Consider the following 15,525-nt stretch of genomic DNA (forward strand, 5'->3'; position numbering starts at 1 on the left):
CAGAGACCTAAATGTAAAACCTCAAACCATAAGAACCTTAGAAAATGAAGGATATACCCTCATGGAAATTGGAACTGGCATCCAATTCTGAACAAAACCCGAAACCCACAGGCTTTAAGAGATAAGATAGACAAGTGGGATCTCATTAAACTCATAAGCTTCTGCAAAGCCAAAGAAACCATCAAGAGAGCAGAGAAACAGCCTACAGACTGGGAAAAAGTATTTGCCAACTCCAGGTCTAACAAATGCTTAACATCTTGGATCTACAAGGAACTCGAACGTGCTGAAAAGAAAAAAACAAACAACCCCATTAAAAAGTGGGCAAAAGATATGAACAGACACTTCTCAAAGGAAGACACCCGAGCAGCCAACAGACACATGAAGAAATGTTCAACCTCACTAATCATCAAGGAGACACAAATCAAAACCACACTGAGATACCACCTAACTCCAGTCAGAATGACAATTATCAATAACTCAAAAAATAACAGTTGCTGGAGAGGGTGTGGCGATACCTGCACACGTATGTTTATCACAGCATTGTTCACAATAGCAAGAACCTGGAACCAACCAACCATGCTGTCCATCAAAAGAGGACTGGATTTTAAAAATGTGGTACATATACACAATGGAATACCATGCAGCCATAAAAAAGAACAAAATCATGAATTTCACAGCAACCTGGATGGAACTAGAGTCTATAATACTGAGTGATCTCTCACAGAAACAAAGATCTGAGTATCACCTGTTTTCATTCATATAATGGGCCTTGAACATCCAACCTAATACTACAAGAAAATGACTGACAGTGGTGGGTAACTATGGGAGGGAAGGGGAAGGTAGATGGGATTAACGGTAGTAAATATCTCTCTGGGGATGGGGAGACACCTCTTATCAACAAGGGTGCCTGAACGAAGCATATTTGTATACCTAACCCTTAACTGAACCCCACAATATCCTAATAAAAAATATTGTTTAAAAAATAAAAAAAAAAATAACAAGTGCTGATGTGAGTATGGAGAAGTAGAAGTTTCATACATTGCTGTAGCAGCCACAGTAGGAAATGGTCTGACAGTTCCTCAAAGAATTAAACATAGAATTACCATATGTCTCAGCAATCCTACACCTAGATATATATCCAAGAGGATTGGAAACATATGTTCTCACAAAACCTGTACAGTAACGTTTATTGCAGCACTATTCATAATAGCAAACAAGTGGGAAATCCCCAAATGTACATTAGGTAAAGGATAAATGTAATGTGATTTATCCATATAATAGGATATATATTATTCAGCTATTGAAGTAGACTTTATTTGGCAGTGAAGGGGGAAAAGTACTGATATATGTTGCAACATAATGAACCTCAAAAATATTATGTTAAGGGAAATAAGCCAGTCACAAAAGACCACATAGTGCCTGATGCTATTTGTTTGAACTGCCTGGAATAGACAAATCCACAGAGATAGAAAGTAGATTAGTGGCTGCCTGGGACTGGGAGGTCAGGGGTGACAGAATAGAGAGTGACTGCTAATGGGTATGGAGCTTCATTTGGGGGTGATGAAAATGTTCTAGAATGGATTGTGATGATGGTTGCACAACTCTGTGAGCATACTAAAACCCATTGAATTACACACTTAAAATAGGTCTATTGTATATGAATTATATCTTCATAAAGTTGTTTGCTTGGGGTTTTTGGGGGGGTTTTTGTGGTTTATTTTTTTTTTAGTTGTAGTCTTACCCTGTCGCCCGGGCTGGAGTGCAATGGCATGCTCACAGCCACCGCAGCCTCGACCTGCTGACCTCAGTCAATCCTTCCACCTTAGCCTTCCAAGTAGCTGGTACTACAGGCATGCACCACCATGCCTGGCTAATTTTTTTTATTTATTGTAGAGATGAGAGCTCACCAAGTTTCCCAGGCTGGTCTCGAACCCGTGGGTTCAAGCATTTCTTTCACCTCGGCATACCAATGTGCTGGGATTATAGGCGTGAGCACCTGGCCTTCATAAAGTTGTTAAAAAGTAATGTTTCATGCAATGATAACCTGTGATATGAATTTAATTTCACATCTAACTGCAAAGAAAGGCAGAGGCAACGAGTAACCAAGTCATTTCCCAGCAACATCAAAGTTCATTCCTGCATAGCCACTTCCTACATCATAGTCCTGCTTACCCTCGAGATGGATCACAAACTCTTTATATCTAACCAGAAAAATTATGATTGTCTCAAGAACAAAGGATGTCATTCCAGGACAATTCAATTGTTTGTTTGTTTAATTTGGACCTTAGGTGGCTGAGAATTGAGTTGATCTTATTCCTGAGTCTTCAGTAAATGTTCATTATCTCTCTCTCTCTCTCTCTCTCTCTCTCTCTCTCTCTCTCTCTCTCTCTTTCTCTCTCTTTCTCTCTCATGTGAGTGTGCACATGTGTATGTGTGTTCTCTTCTTCTATGATCCTTACTCCCTTAACTGTTTATTTCTTGATAAAACTCATTCTACATTTAGTGGCTACATAATTTGCTATGGGATTCTTCCTCATTGGGAAGACTGCATGTTCTGAGTTATAAATAGTATATTCTGGCCCTCAGCATTCTCGTCCCATCTCATTTTGTCCTTGACATGCCACCCTCCTAGGAAAAAGAGAACAGTTTTGTTATATAAAATCTTTTCTTTCCTTTTAAAGTCCTAGCCCCATGCCTGTAGTTCCAGCTACTTGGAAGGTTGAAGCGGATCACCTGAGCCCAGCAGGTTGAGGCTGCAGTGGCAGTGAGCGTGCTACTATATTCCAGCCTGGGCAACAGAGTGACACTTCAACTCAAAAAAATAAAAAAGAAGTCCTAATCCCCTATGATAGAATGGTTCTTTATGATGAAAGTATAAAGATTAAGTGCAGTAACTCTGAAATCTGACTACCTAGGTTTAAATTATAGTTCCACCACTTGACAACTTGAAACTTTAGACAATGCACTTAAATTTTCTGTGCCTCAGTTTCTTCATCTTTAAAATCAAACAATATCCACAGTAGCAAAAATAAAGAACAAACCTTGGTGCCCATCAACAGGTGGACTGGATGAAGAAAATGTAGTACATATACACCATGGAATACCATGCAGTCATAAAAAAGAACAAAATAATATCTTTTGCAGCAACATGAATGCAGCTGGAGATCATCATTCTAAGCAAGTTGTCACAGAAACAAAAAACTGAATACCACATGTACTCACTTATAAGTAGGAGCTAAACACTGAATATACATGGGCATGATGATGGGAGCAACAGAAACTGAGAACTTGTAAGAGGGAGAGGGAGAGAGGAAGAATAAGGGCTGTAAAAACCATTCTTTAAAAAAATATTTGCTAACTGTATATCTGACAAAGGTCTAACAACTAGGATCTACAAGGAACTCAAATGCACCAAAAGGGAAAAACAAACAAACCCTTTAAAAAGTGGGCAAAAGACATGAACAGACACTTCTCAGAAGAAGATATACAGCCAGCCAACAGACACATGAAAAAGTGCTCAGCCTCACTCATCATCAGAGAAATGCAAGTCAAAACCACATTGAGAGGTATCTACCTAACCCCAGTAAGAATGGGCATCGTTAGTAAAACAAATAACAACAGATGCTGGTGAAGATGCGGAGAAAAAGGAATGCTTCTACACTGCTGCTGGGAATGCAAACTAGTGCAACCTCTTTGGAAGACAGTGTGGCGATTTCTGAAAGAACTAGAAATTGACCTTCCATATGACCCAGCAATTTCCCTATTGGGAATATACCTGGAGGAACTCAAATCATTCTCCAAAAAAGATACCTGCACACGTATGTTTGTTGCAGCTCTATTCACAATAAAAAAACATGGAACCAACCATGTTGCCCATCTAAACTGGACTGGATAAAGAAAATGTGGTACATATTCACAATGGAATATTATGCAGCCATAAAAAAGGACAAATATATGGACTTCGCAGCAACATGGATGGATATAGAGTCAATCATACTCAGTGATCCATCACAGAAACAAAGAGCAGAGTACCATATGTTCTCACTCATAAGTGGACCTTGAACAACTATACTATAAGAAAGAGATTGGCAGTAGAGGGAAATTGTCAGGGGAAGGGGGTGAGATTGGCAGTTGAGGGAAACTGCTAGTGGAGGGAGGGGCATACCTCATCAATAAGGGTACCTGCATAATCAATGTTTGTATACCTAACCCTGAATTGTACCCCACATCTTTGTAATTTAAAAAAGTGAAAAAAACCACCCATCGTGTACCATGCCCACCATCTGAGTGATGGGCTCAATAGAAGTGCAAACCTCACCATCATGCAATATACCTACATAACAAACCTGCACATGTACACCTTGAATCTAAAATACAGTAAAATAAAATCAGAATGCTGATAATAATAGTACTCACTTGTGAATGTTATGAACCTTTTGTGGGTTAATATCTTCAAAGTACTAAGAACAATGTCGGTACATAGTCAAATTCATTGCCATTATTATATTTCCAGATTGTCAGTAACATCTCCAATTTACTCACACTCAGTAAGTAAGGTAGATAGAGTGCAGACACTGGGTCCAACAGAAAACAAATCGCCTAGAGAGTTATAGGCAGCTTGGCAGTGGCCACTAGGAGGCCTGTCACCATGTGGCAAGAACACAACACCTGGGAAAGCAGTGAAACCAAGTGGTAAGGGCAAGAATGAGCCAGGCTTCTAAGAGGGGACTGGAGCAAAAAGTGACTGCTGTTGTAACTCAAAATGGAGACAATCCTATCATAAATGGTATACAAGGTAGGTACTCAAACTAGGAAAATAGGATGCTGGAAAACTGTGGAGGAAAAGTCATGAGTATCAACAATAACAGAAAAAATAAAATAAAAACCTATCCTGGGGACATCACTGTACTCAACTGTAAGCCCAGGAAGGCAGAGGTGGAGAGAATGAGGAAGAGCCTGCAATAGAGCCCTGCTTTTTGGTAACCTTGTTTTAAAGCAATAATCTCCAAATATTTAGAAGTGAAAACTATCACTTTAGCAGCAGACAGCAGACATTCTTGTGCCCTTCACAATGTTATCATCTCTTTAACAAAACTACCTTTCTTAATTCAAACATAAACAACAACAACAACAAAACTATCACTTCTATTTTAGTTTATTTCATTCTATTTTCCAAAAGGTATACAGCATATGCCTTTAAAAATTGAATTGCATTAAAATCTTGTTTGTATCGCTTTCCTGTTATTCCTTGAAACAACTGGAGATGCCTCAAGGATATTTTAAAAAGCCCTGGGTATTAGCTACCCTAGGCTTTTACTGTGACAAAGAGGTAATGAACAATATCAAAAGCCTTTCTTAACTGTAAAAGTAAAAGCTTTGGACATGGAGTCATTGAAATTCAAATTTAGCAGGGCTTGGTGGCTCAGCCTGTGATCCTGCACTTTTGGGAGGCTGAGGTGAGTGGATTGCCTGAGCCCGCGGGTTCGAGACCCGCCTGGGCAGCGAGACCTCATCTCTACAATAAATCTAAAAATCATTCGGGCATGGTAGCGCATGCCCGGCTACTCAGAAGCCTGAGGCGGAAGGATCGCCGGAGCCCAGCAGGTCAAGGCTGCGGTGGCCGGAAGCAGCCACTGCACTGCAGTCTGGGCGACAGAGTGAAACTCCAACTCAAAAAAAGAAAAAAGAAAAAAAAGAAATTCAAATTTATACCTGTTTCTAGAAGCTTTTGTCAGACAAAGTCTCTCTCACACTGATGTATTAAAATGAGCAAAGAGCCTGCAGTTCTTATTAGAGATGGAGTATCCAACGTCCACAGATGTGGTTGAGAGAAGATGCTAACTCACCATACTTGAATCCATATATTAACTTACTAAGTCATATCTAAGCCTAGTGTTTTAAGGATTTTTAAATTGTAGAGTTTGAAATGATGACTAGAAAAGAACAGACCTAGAACTGTTTTCTTTCTCCTTCTTTCAATTCTGACCACCCTTTGCACCTCCACAGAAATGAGAGGGGAAAGAGAAAGAGCCTAACAAAGCAAGAGATTGTCTTGGAACCTTTGTTTGGATTCAACAACTCAGAAATAGGTTGAATTTCTAAAATGATGAGTTACCCCCCAAAATCCAAAACACAACAATATCAGTAATCATGATGACAGTCTGCCATACTCAAACACTCAAATAAAGCACAACTATTTTTGATACTGAATGAAGAGAAATATCTCCCCTGTAGCCTCTGGATAAATATAGTATAATGAATGACACCCACAAAAACATGCCTATAGTAAACAGCCACTATTGCGTAGGACAGCTATTTGCAAATGCACGTTAATATAGGTTACCAACATCACAAAACAGAGCAATTCAGTGAATTTAATTCCAAGATGGACATTAGAAAGCAATTTGAGTGGTATGTTGCTACCTGTTCATCTAACATCAGCAAAATGTTTTAGACTAAAGTGGAACAACCCCCAAGCTTTGTTTCTCTGTCCTCCTGTGGATGGGGTAGAAAATTGAGGCACTTCTGCAAGTAGTTCCCAGATCTATCTGAACACCAAGGACTGTCAGTAGAATGAATTGTCAGTAGATATGTTTTCATGTGTGTGGACATCAATAAAATACAAACTCATTTTAAAATGTTACTGAATATTGATTATTACTGAAACCCATTTCACGATTCTCTTTACTTTTATGTATATTTGAAATTTTTTGTAAGAAAATGTTTGAAAAGAGTATTACTGAATTGATGGCATATTTTAAATGTTTTCTCATTCAGCAGATAATAAAAGTATACTCCTGTTGTGTGGAGGTCTGAGAAAAGTTATCGTCTTAGTTCATGCAATATGATCCATTTGAGTTAGTGTTTATATTATCTTTTAAATCTTAAAATAAGAAAAAAATGTTTCATTAATATCTAGTATAAAGATTGACTTTGATTTTCTCCACTCTGTCTAGTTGTCAAGGAGAAATGCCTCTTTAACAAAGAATGAGAAAGTAAGTGACTTTCAAAAGAAATATACCATAGTGAGAGCATTTGAAAACAGATATTTGGAAAAGTTTTCATCACCTTGTGATTCTGTTGCTAAAAACTGTGTGCCACCTATTTTCTTAGTTATGAGTAAAAGGACATTTTTAATTTGCCTAAAACATTCAATTCCAATAACTTGAACTCATTTGTAAAAAAATATTTTAGTTTACAAGAACCACTGATAGATGTCCAGGTGAGTGGAAATTTAATAGCCAAATTTTAACAAAAACTTGTGCATAACCGCAAAGTGAGACTGAAAAGTAATTAGCAAGACCAAGAGTAGAGGCTCACATCTATAATCCCAGCACTCTGGGAGGCTGAAGTGGGAAGATCGCTTGAGCCCAGGAATCTGAGGCTAGTCTGGGCAACATAGAGGGACTTCGTCTCTAAAACACACACACACACATACATAGATACATACATACATACAACAAAATAAAATAAAGCAGGTGGGCATGGTGGCACATGGTTATAGCCCAGCTATAGCACTACTTGGGAGGCTGAGGTTGAAGGATCGTCTGAGCCCAGGAGGTAAAGGCTGCAGAGAGCCCTGATTGTGCCACTGCCTTCCAGCCTGTGTGACAGAATGAGACCCTGCCTTTAAAAAAAAGAGAGAGAAAAGAAAAAGAAAAGAAAAGTTAGTCGTATGATTTACTAGGCACTACCAATGTCGTACTGTGTCCATTTACATCTATGAAACTTGATCAGGTTATGTTTTTACTCTGTGACTTCCATTCAAACCAAGTGTCAGTTTAACTAAACTCAGCCTTCCAAAATGTTAAACTATGGTTTCAAAATTAACCAGGCATATTCAGGCACATTATTCTCACTAAAATATTGAGAACAACATGTTTCAAATAAGATATGAATTGTGTATATGTTATCAAATAAATGAAATTATTTTAAAATATTATTTAGTTCAGGCTCGATGGCTCAGCCTGTAATCCCAGACTTTGGGAGGTCTACGCAAGTGAATTGCCTGACACCGCGGGTTCAAGACCAGCCCAGGAAACTTGGCGAGACCTCATTTCTACAATAAACCAAAAATTAGTCGGGCATGGTAGCACATACCTATAGTTCCAGCTACTTGGAAGGCTGAGGCGGAAGGATCGCTGGAGCCCAGCAGGTCAACGCTGGGGTGGCCATGAGTATGCCACTGCACTCCAGCCTGGGCGACGGAGTGAGACGCCAACTCAAATATATATATATATAATTTAATATTTATGTTATACTTTTAAATGTTCTGTTTTGTATGCTTTATAGTGCATATGCTATATTAGAGCAGTAGTACATAAATATTATGTCAATATTTTAAACATAAGCATGATATATTTTAATACATTTTTATATAATTACACACAACAAATTTGCTCAAATTGTGATGTGTATACAGATCATCCTGGTATCTTGTAAAAGTTTTGTTTCTGAATTAGTAGGTGTAGGTCAGAGACTGAGATTCTTCATTTCTAACTACCTCCTTAACTAGTTTCGAACTATCTTCTTGCTGCTTGTCCTCAGACCATACGTAGAGCAGCAAGGTCATGGGGTGTGGGCTTCAACATGTTTTATTGATAGTGATGCACAATCAAAAATATTTGGAGGTAACTGGGGAATGAATGGACTACACTTCCTTCAGGTTATCTTCCCCAACTACTGCTTCTCTCAGTGGAGTTTTTGGTAAGTACTATAAACAAATGTGAACCTGAAACAGCCAGTTCTTCAAGATGGATCCTGAGTGGCTAACTGGGCCTAAATTTTAAATACAGCTAAATGGTCATTTGCTGACTAAAAGTCACATGTACTCTTGAATTTCTCAAAAATCTACACCTCCGTTCAACTTTGGTACTTCCAGAGTGCGCCTGAACCAATCAATCAGAGTTCACCTGCCGACAGATCAGGCCTCTGCTGCCTCAACCAGTCAGAACTCACTTGTATCAATTCATCACAATTAAGAGAGTTTGAGTCTTTCATTTGCATAAATTTTGCTATAAAACTCAAACACTTTGCTTTTGCTTTGTTTTCCCTTTGCTCTCTGGAATGCACCTTCTTTTTTTGCACCTATGGCTATCCCTGGTCTGCAAATAGTTCTCCGAAATAAAGTTTCTTCCCTCCAAACTCATTTTCAGAAAACTTTTGTTCACAGTGCTGAGCTACAGTGACTGTGGTTCTACTCTCTGACAGGTACCTGAATGCAGCTAATCTCTGCAACTTTACCAGTCAACTGAGCTGGGATAAAATTAATATCCTGTGTGTAAACTGATGTGACCAACAAGGGAACATGTTCCAGCATGGAGCTGAGGGATAATACAGTGTTGCTTTTGCCTCATAAGACTGATTGTGAGGATTACATGAGATAAGATATGTAAAGTACTTTGCACATATAATGCTCAATAAAGCGTAGCTATTATTGTTGGAGGTATAGCTGCCTGTGGACTGGGCCAAGATTCTTTTCAGAAAATAATTTTGGGTCTTCTTCAACACCAAGACAAATAGTCCATCAAAACCCTGTCATAAAGTATGACTAAAAAATTTTAACTTGGAAATATTTTAAAGTGATTATAACTCCTTCAGCTATTAAAACAAACAACAACACACAAGTTCAGTAAGCACCCATATATCCCCTGACTTTGAGAAATATAATTTATTTTTGTCATCTCAGATAAACTAGTTGTAGAATATATCCTGAGGTACTTATGCTATGGAATTATTTGTGTTACTCACTACCAAGAAGTTAGGAAAATCTACTTAAAATGACAAAATTGTTTTTAGGAAAATTGACATGTATGCTTTCTTTCTTGCAATAATTATCTGAGCCATTTGTTTGCTAAGACCATTCTTAGTTTGTGATAATAATATCAACATATAAGAGAATTCTTATGTTTCTGTTCACATGTTTTGTTAATGTGGACTGATTTCATATTTTAAATCAAATGCAGTTTCATCAAATGCAAATCTGGTACACTTTGAGACATATAAGGACGCTTTCATTGTAAGAATCACATTTCTCTGGTTTTTTGTTTTGTTTTGTTTAAGTCACTCTATGTGTGAGTTCATCATCAATTAGAATTAAAATCATCTATACGTTCTCAAATATCCATTGGCTTGTTTGGTTTTAACATTGTAACCCTCAGAATCCAGGTTTGTGGTTTTCCCTTTTGATGTTTGAAAGGTGAGCTTTCACACAATATATTGAGTATCCATGAGGCTAGTGCCTTTGGAACCCAGAGCTGGGCTTTCCCATGTTGGCAAGCAAAACAGTCCAAGGCTATTGAACATTTTCCAACCGTAAATACCGTAGCATGTCAGGCCTCTTTCTCTAGATACAGACTTGCATTTCTATATATATATTTTTTTTTTTTACATGACTCTTTTTTTCTTATGGGACTGTGCAAGTTTCTCCCTGATTCTACCTTTCTACTTTTTCTGTCATATGTCTCATTCTTCACCACACTTCCCATCTCCCCTCCTAATCCCTTCTGTCTTTAGTTGAGTTCCATGAGGGCTGAGACTGTGTCTCTTTTATTCACTGCTGTATTTCAAACACTTAGCATAGCACTTGGCACAGATAATTTGTTAAATCAATATTTGATGAAGGTTTGAATAAAATGTTATGGCTGGGCTGGGCTTGGTGGCTCAGCCTGTAATCCTAGCACTTTGGGAGGCCAAGGTGAGTGGATTGACTGAGCCCGCAGGTTTGAGACCCATCTGGGCAACTTGGCGAGACCTCGTCTCTACAATAAATCAAAAATTAGCCAGGCGTGGTAGTGTGCACCTGTAGTTCCAGCTACTTGGAAGGCTGAGGCGGAAGGATCGTAGGAGCCCAGCAGATGGAGGCTGTGGTGGCTGGAAGCGTGCCACTGGACTCCAGTCTTGGTGACAGAGTGAGACTCCAACTCAAAAAAAAATATTAAGGCTGAATTTCCTTTGGTTGATTCATAATCTGTAAAATACTCATTACTCTATCTGATTTTTTTTTCTTTAGAATAAAGTAGTTCAATTTAAGAAGTCCCAGAACAGGAGCAAATAGACACATTAATTTTGTGGGACAACAAAAATAATGAAGAGCATGGCTGCTTGTTTCAAAGCAGGTGAGTGAACAGGACAATCTTTCCCTATTTACAGATGCTGACTTGAGTTCCTAACTTGCATATTGATGTAACAACAGGCCAAATATTGATTTTTAATGTAGGAATGAATATTTCTTCCACATGTTACTCAATATTCATCAAGCTAACCATTACTATCAAAATAGACACACTATCCATGCTCAAATTAAGGAAATCCAAAGAAAGAAGGACCTTGTATCCTTTTTTGTATAAATGTTAAAGGTACAAGTGAGGTTTTGAATATTTTATAACTTTTATTACTCTTCCTTGGCTTCTCAGATTTCTCCCGGACAGAGAGAAAAAGTCAGACTGAATAGCTTGTGTTTATATAAATCCCAATCCATGTGCCCTCTGACTCGCCACATGATTGAGTGGGTGGAAGCACGCACATGCATTGTGCCAGTGTGTGCATAAATGCTTTCACATGTAAGAGAAGAAGCAGGGTGACAGAGAGAGAGCAAGTCACAAGTTGTCAGAACTCTAAATTGAAGTTTTGTTTTGATCAGGGCCCTGGAAAACCAGAGCCACATGAAGTCATGGCCCTTAACCACCACCTCTCCCACACACTGAGGGGAGAATTCAAATGCTCACTGTGGTCAACCAGTCAGATTACTTTTTGCCCGCTCCCTCCCTCCATCCCAGCCACCCTGGGAGCCCTCTCTAATATGGTTGAAGCTGACAGAAATTCTCGAGTTTAAGATCAGGTCTTCACCACCTTTCTTCTTACACTGCCCCAAAACTTGAACCTCCCCGGATTTAGCAAAAAGTGTAGTAGGTGCTCAATAAATGTACACAGAATAAATTAGTGCATGAACAAATGTTGCTCTGGACAAAGCTGCAGCTTCCACATTCTGCATAACTGCACACAGTACTGACCCTGAAGATAGAAAAAGCAATACAACTGATGCTGTAAGAAAATGTTTCTTGTTTATACTGCTGCATCTTGATCTTTGGCTGATGTAAGCACAAAGAGAGCTCTTTCAATTCAGAGAAAGGAGGGATATGGTGTGTGGGAGAGCTATGAACAATGGGCTCAATTGATAGACTGGAGATGCTCTCGGCTTCTGAGAGCTTGGAAACTCCATCTATAGATCCATCCCAGAGGGCAGAGCCAAATAAGGGCAGATGGAAAACACAGCTTTCTTGGGAACTGGCTTTCAGCTCCTCTGAGGCAAAAAAATACATTCACTCTGTAGCACCCTGAATCAATTCTCCAGAATATGGTGCTTGTTTGCCAGCATCTAAAAATAAGTCTTTGTCGTATTTTTTATTCTTTTTGTCTTAAAGTCATTCAACCAGACTTGCTTGTGGAATATTAATTGTGGTAAAACAGAAATCAGGAGATTAAATTGAAGCTACTTTTGAACAAAGCTACTTAACTGATGACTGACTTGTGCCCCTAGCTAAAGTTTCCTTTCTCTCCAATCGTATTCCTTGTCAGCTGCAACTATGAGACAATGAATCTACAGCTAATTGTTAAGCAGCTCTCTTTAGGCTACTAATCAGAGTGTTGTCCAAGAGTGCCAACTCTTAACTTAGGCTTGTGACAGGGCTTTAATGTTGTGTCCCAGGTGGGTTACTGGGTTGGCCATCCATGGTGGCAGATGTCATTAATTCATTTTAATACTGCCCTGCCACAGCCTGTTTACATTTACATTGCCTTTGTCATATCTGTTTGCCCTTTAAATATTAAACATTAAATCTTCCATCTGGTACTTTCCAGATAAAACTAAGTAATAGTCATGTATGAAGCACTAAGGGATCATTCCTGGAATATCCAAGCATTTCAAAGAGAAGGTAACAGCAACTTAAACATAAAAGCACCAGAGACTGGGGAACCACTATGGTGTTAAAGAAGTAGCCATATTTGACTCTGAATTAGAAAAATACTCTGAAACCCAAATTTAAGGAGAAAAGGAACTTTTAAATAGGCAATACACTGGTATCCATACCTGAGTTCTAGCCCATACTCAGATATACACTTATTGGGTTTCTTTGGGTAAATTACTTTGCCTCTCTTAGTATCGCCAGCTATAGAAATAGAAGTGATCTATTCATCTACTATTTATTTCAGATAAGTATTGTGAGAATGACTTGGATGACCTGAAAAATAAATGAGCTCCTCGAACAAGGTATCATTATTGTTTCTATTATGAAGTGAAATGAAACAATTCACTCAAAAGACAATGTTTGATTGAGAACTTTCTTAATTTTATTTTCTTTAATTTTATAAAATACATTTTGCAAGATAAGTTTCTAATAGTTTATCCTTTATGTGTGTTAAAATTGCAATTCTATATCAGAAATGAAGGAAACACTTTCAGTTGATTAACTCTCTTTGTGTGTGTATATGTGTGTATGTGTGCATGTGAGGTTTTCAGGGAAGGGCTGGTTATTTGTTATGTTATTAAATCAAAACAAAACAAGGTATGGATACTTCACTTTCCTTGATCTTGATTGGTTTCTTACAGAACATTTTCCCTCTATGCAGCCTGGAAGCTTTGTATACTTGTCTGAAAACAAATATCAAGTGTCTTTTTGTAAAGCCCTTACATCTCTTTAAACATTACTGAAATCACTTGGGAAGAGGAAGAATATGAAACTCTATAACAAAAAGGCTACAATAAAAATATGTCCTTCAGTAAAAACCAATCAGACTTTTCTTAACCCCAAGTTAGCAAAAACAGGAAAAGACTGAAATCTAGGACCTATTCAGGTTTCAAAATCGTTTTGCCTGTCCTTTTCTGTGAACGCTTATCAACTGAATAGCTGACGGCTGGTGAATTCTGTTATTTGGTCTCTACCAGAGGAAAATAACCTTTATGTCAAACCTAACTCTTAACACACCAAGATAACATTGCTAAGTAAAATCATTTTCCATTAGCTAGAAAGAATGATCAAACAGGTTATTCAAATTGAGTTTCAAATTCACCAAATCTGTTTCTGCAAAGGGCAGAAAACTTGTACAAAATCTCAATAGATTTTGACTATCCAGTTTTTAATATCATTTGTGATGCTTAATGCCCAATTTTCCTTTTTTAAGAATCATAATCAAGGAATCACTCTCCAGACCTTTCTGATACAATCCCAAACCAGTGATAAACAAATTGGAATATGCGAAATATGCATCTTTCAGAAACAAATCAAGATCTTCAAATCACCTACTATGACTGAATGGATAATACCCCATGAAAAGAGCACCATTGTGAAGATATGACAGAGGCTGGAGTACACAACTAATTAACAGAAAAAATACATACCATTCAAAGAGTTATCTACCCTGTGTCTACCAGAGGGCCATCTCAGGTTACACCATTAGCCACCAGCAACTGCTGCACCTTAGGCCAGTTTTTTTTCACACATGCTAGTTTCCTTCTATTCTCAGCTCCTTGGAAACCACAGGGTTGTCATGGTAGCAGTTAGCAAGAAAGGAGTGAGAAGATGCTGACAATGACCTGTTTCTCTTCCCTAACGAGGTGTAAGACCAGATGCCCCCTTTGTCTACACAGACACTGTGCTCCCTTATACTATAAGCGAGGTTGGCTGAGTTAGGACTTAAATAGTCCATCACCATTGGGGTCAGCGCTCTCTTTCTATGGATGAAAGATCCTTGCTTTGACCCCATCCTCCCAGCTGCAATAGGCAGATTTGGGCAAATGCTCTTATTGTTTTTGCTGGCATTTTTTTTTTCTTCTATCATCAGTGGTAATAGGGAGACAGAAGTGAGTTCTCTGTTTTTTACACTGATGAGAATATATTTGTTTCCCTATAGATGGCAAGGAAACCAAGGACATTCCTTCTCTCTACCTGAGCATCATTCTTTCCACTTTGTTTCCATCAGTGGAAGTACTCTTTGAAAGGAAAGCACTTCCTGGTCCTCAAGAGATGCTTGAAAATTCAATCTGAGCCTCCATTCCTTTGTGACTTGTAATTGGGGAGTCACCTTCTTAGGCATTTCTCATTTCTAGCAGGAACCAGCTGTGAAGCAAAATCACTAAAAGAGGTACATAAGAGGGAAGAGTCCACAGAGAGACCTAAATCACTGCAAGACTCTCCTTTCTTGTTACACTCGTCAAGTAAGAAGAGGGCCAATCAGTGACAAAGGCAAAGAGTTAAGATGGGAGACGCAGCATTGTAGGCTATGTGGTTAGAGCCTTGCTATTAGAGGAGGGGAATTCTACAGGGGATCAGAACTTGGTGCCTCGGCCCATGAGTTTAAGGACGGCAAAGTTGTAAGTGGCAGCAATCATGAAGGTGAGCTGTAGGGAATAGAAGAGAGAGCATGAGTGGCAATGAAAAATGATACACTCACTCCTCAAATCCTTTTGGAAATGAGGAAGGGTAGAAATAAAATCATAACTAAATAAATAAAAATCCCTGCTCTGCAACA

At 38.5% G+C, this 15,525-nt stretch overlaps 1 protein-coding gene across 5 annotated transcripts in view; it reads right to left on the minus strand.

Moving 5' to 3' along the window:
- Positions 1–13,324: 13,324 nt before the first annotated feature.
- The window catches only part of PLP1 (proteolipid protein 1), a 29,059-nt gene continuing 26,858 nt past the window's right edge, over positions 13,325–15,525 (minus strand). For all 5 annotated transcript variants that reach the window (XM_021707338.1, XM_021707341.1, XM_021707340.1 and 2 more), the window contains one exon: positions 13,325–15,394. In XM_021707338.1, coding sequence (XP_021563013.1) covers positions 15,323–15,394 — 72 coding nt within the window. In that variant the 3' untranslated portion in view covers positions 13,325–15,322. The remainder of the gene's footprint in view (positions 15,395–15,525) is intronic.

The sequence above is a fragment of the Carlito syrichta genome, unplaced genomic scaffold, assembly GCF_000164805.1.
Source record: "Carlito syrichta isolate Samal-C Ts95f unplaced genomic scaffold, Tarsius_syrichta-2.0.1 Scaffold316537, whole genome shotgun sequence".
Taxonomy (NCBI): Eukaryota; Metazoa; Chordata; class Mammalia; order Primates; family Tarsiidae; genus Carlito; species Carlito syrichta.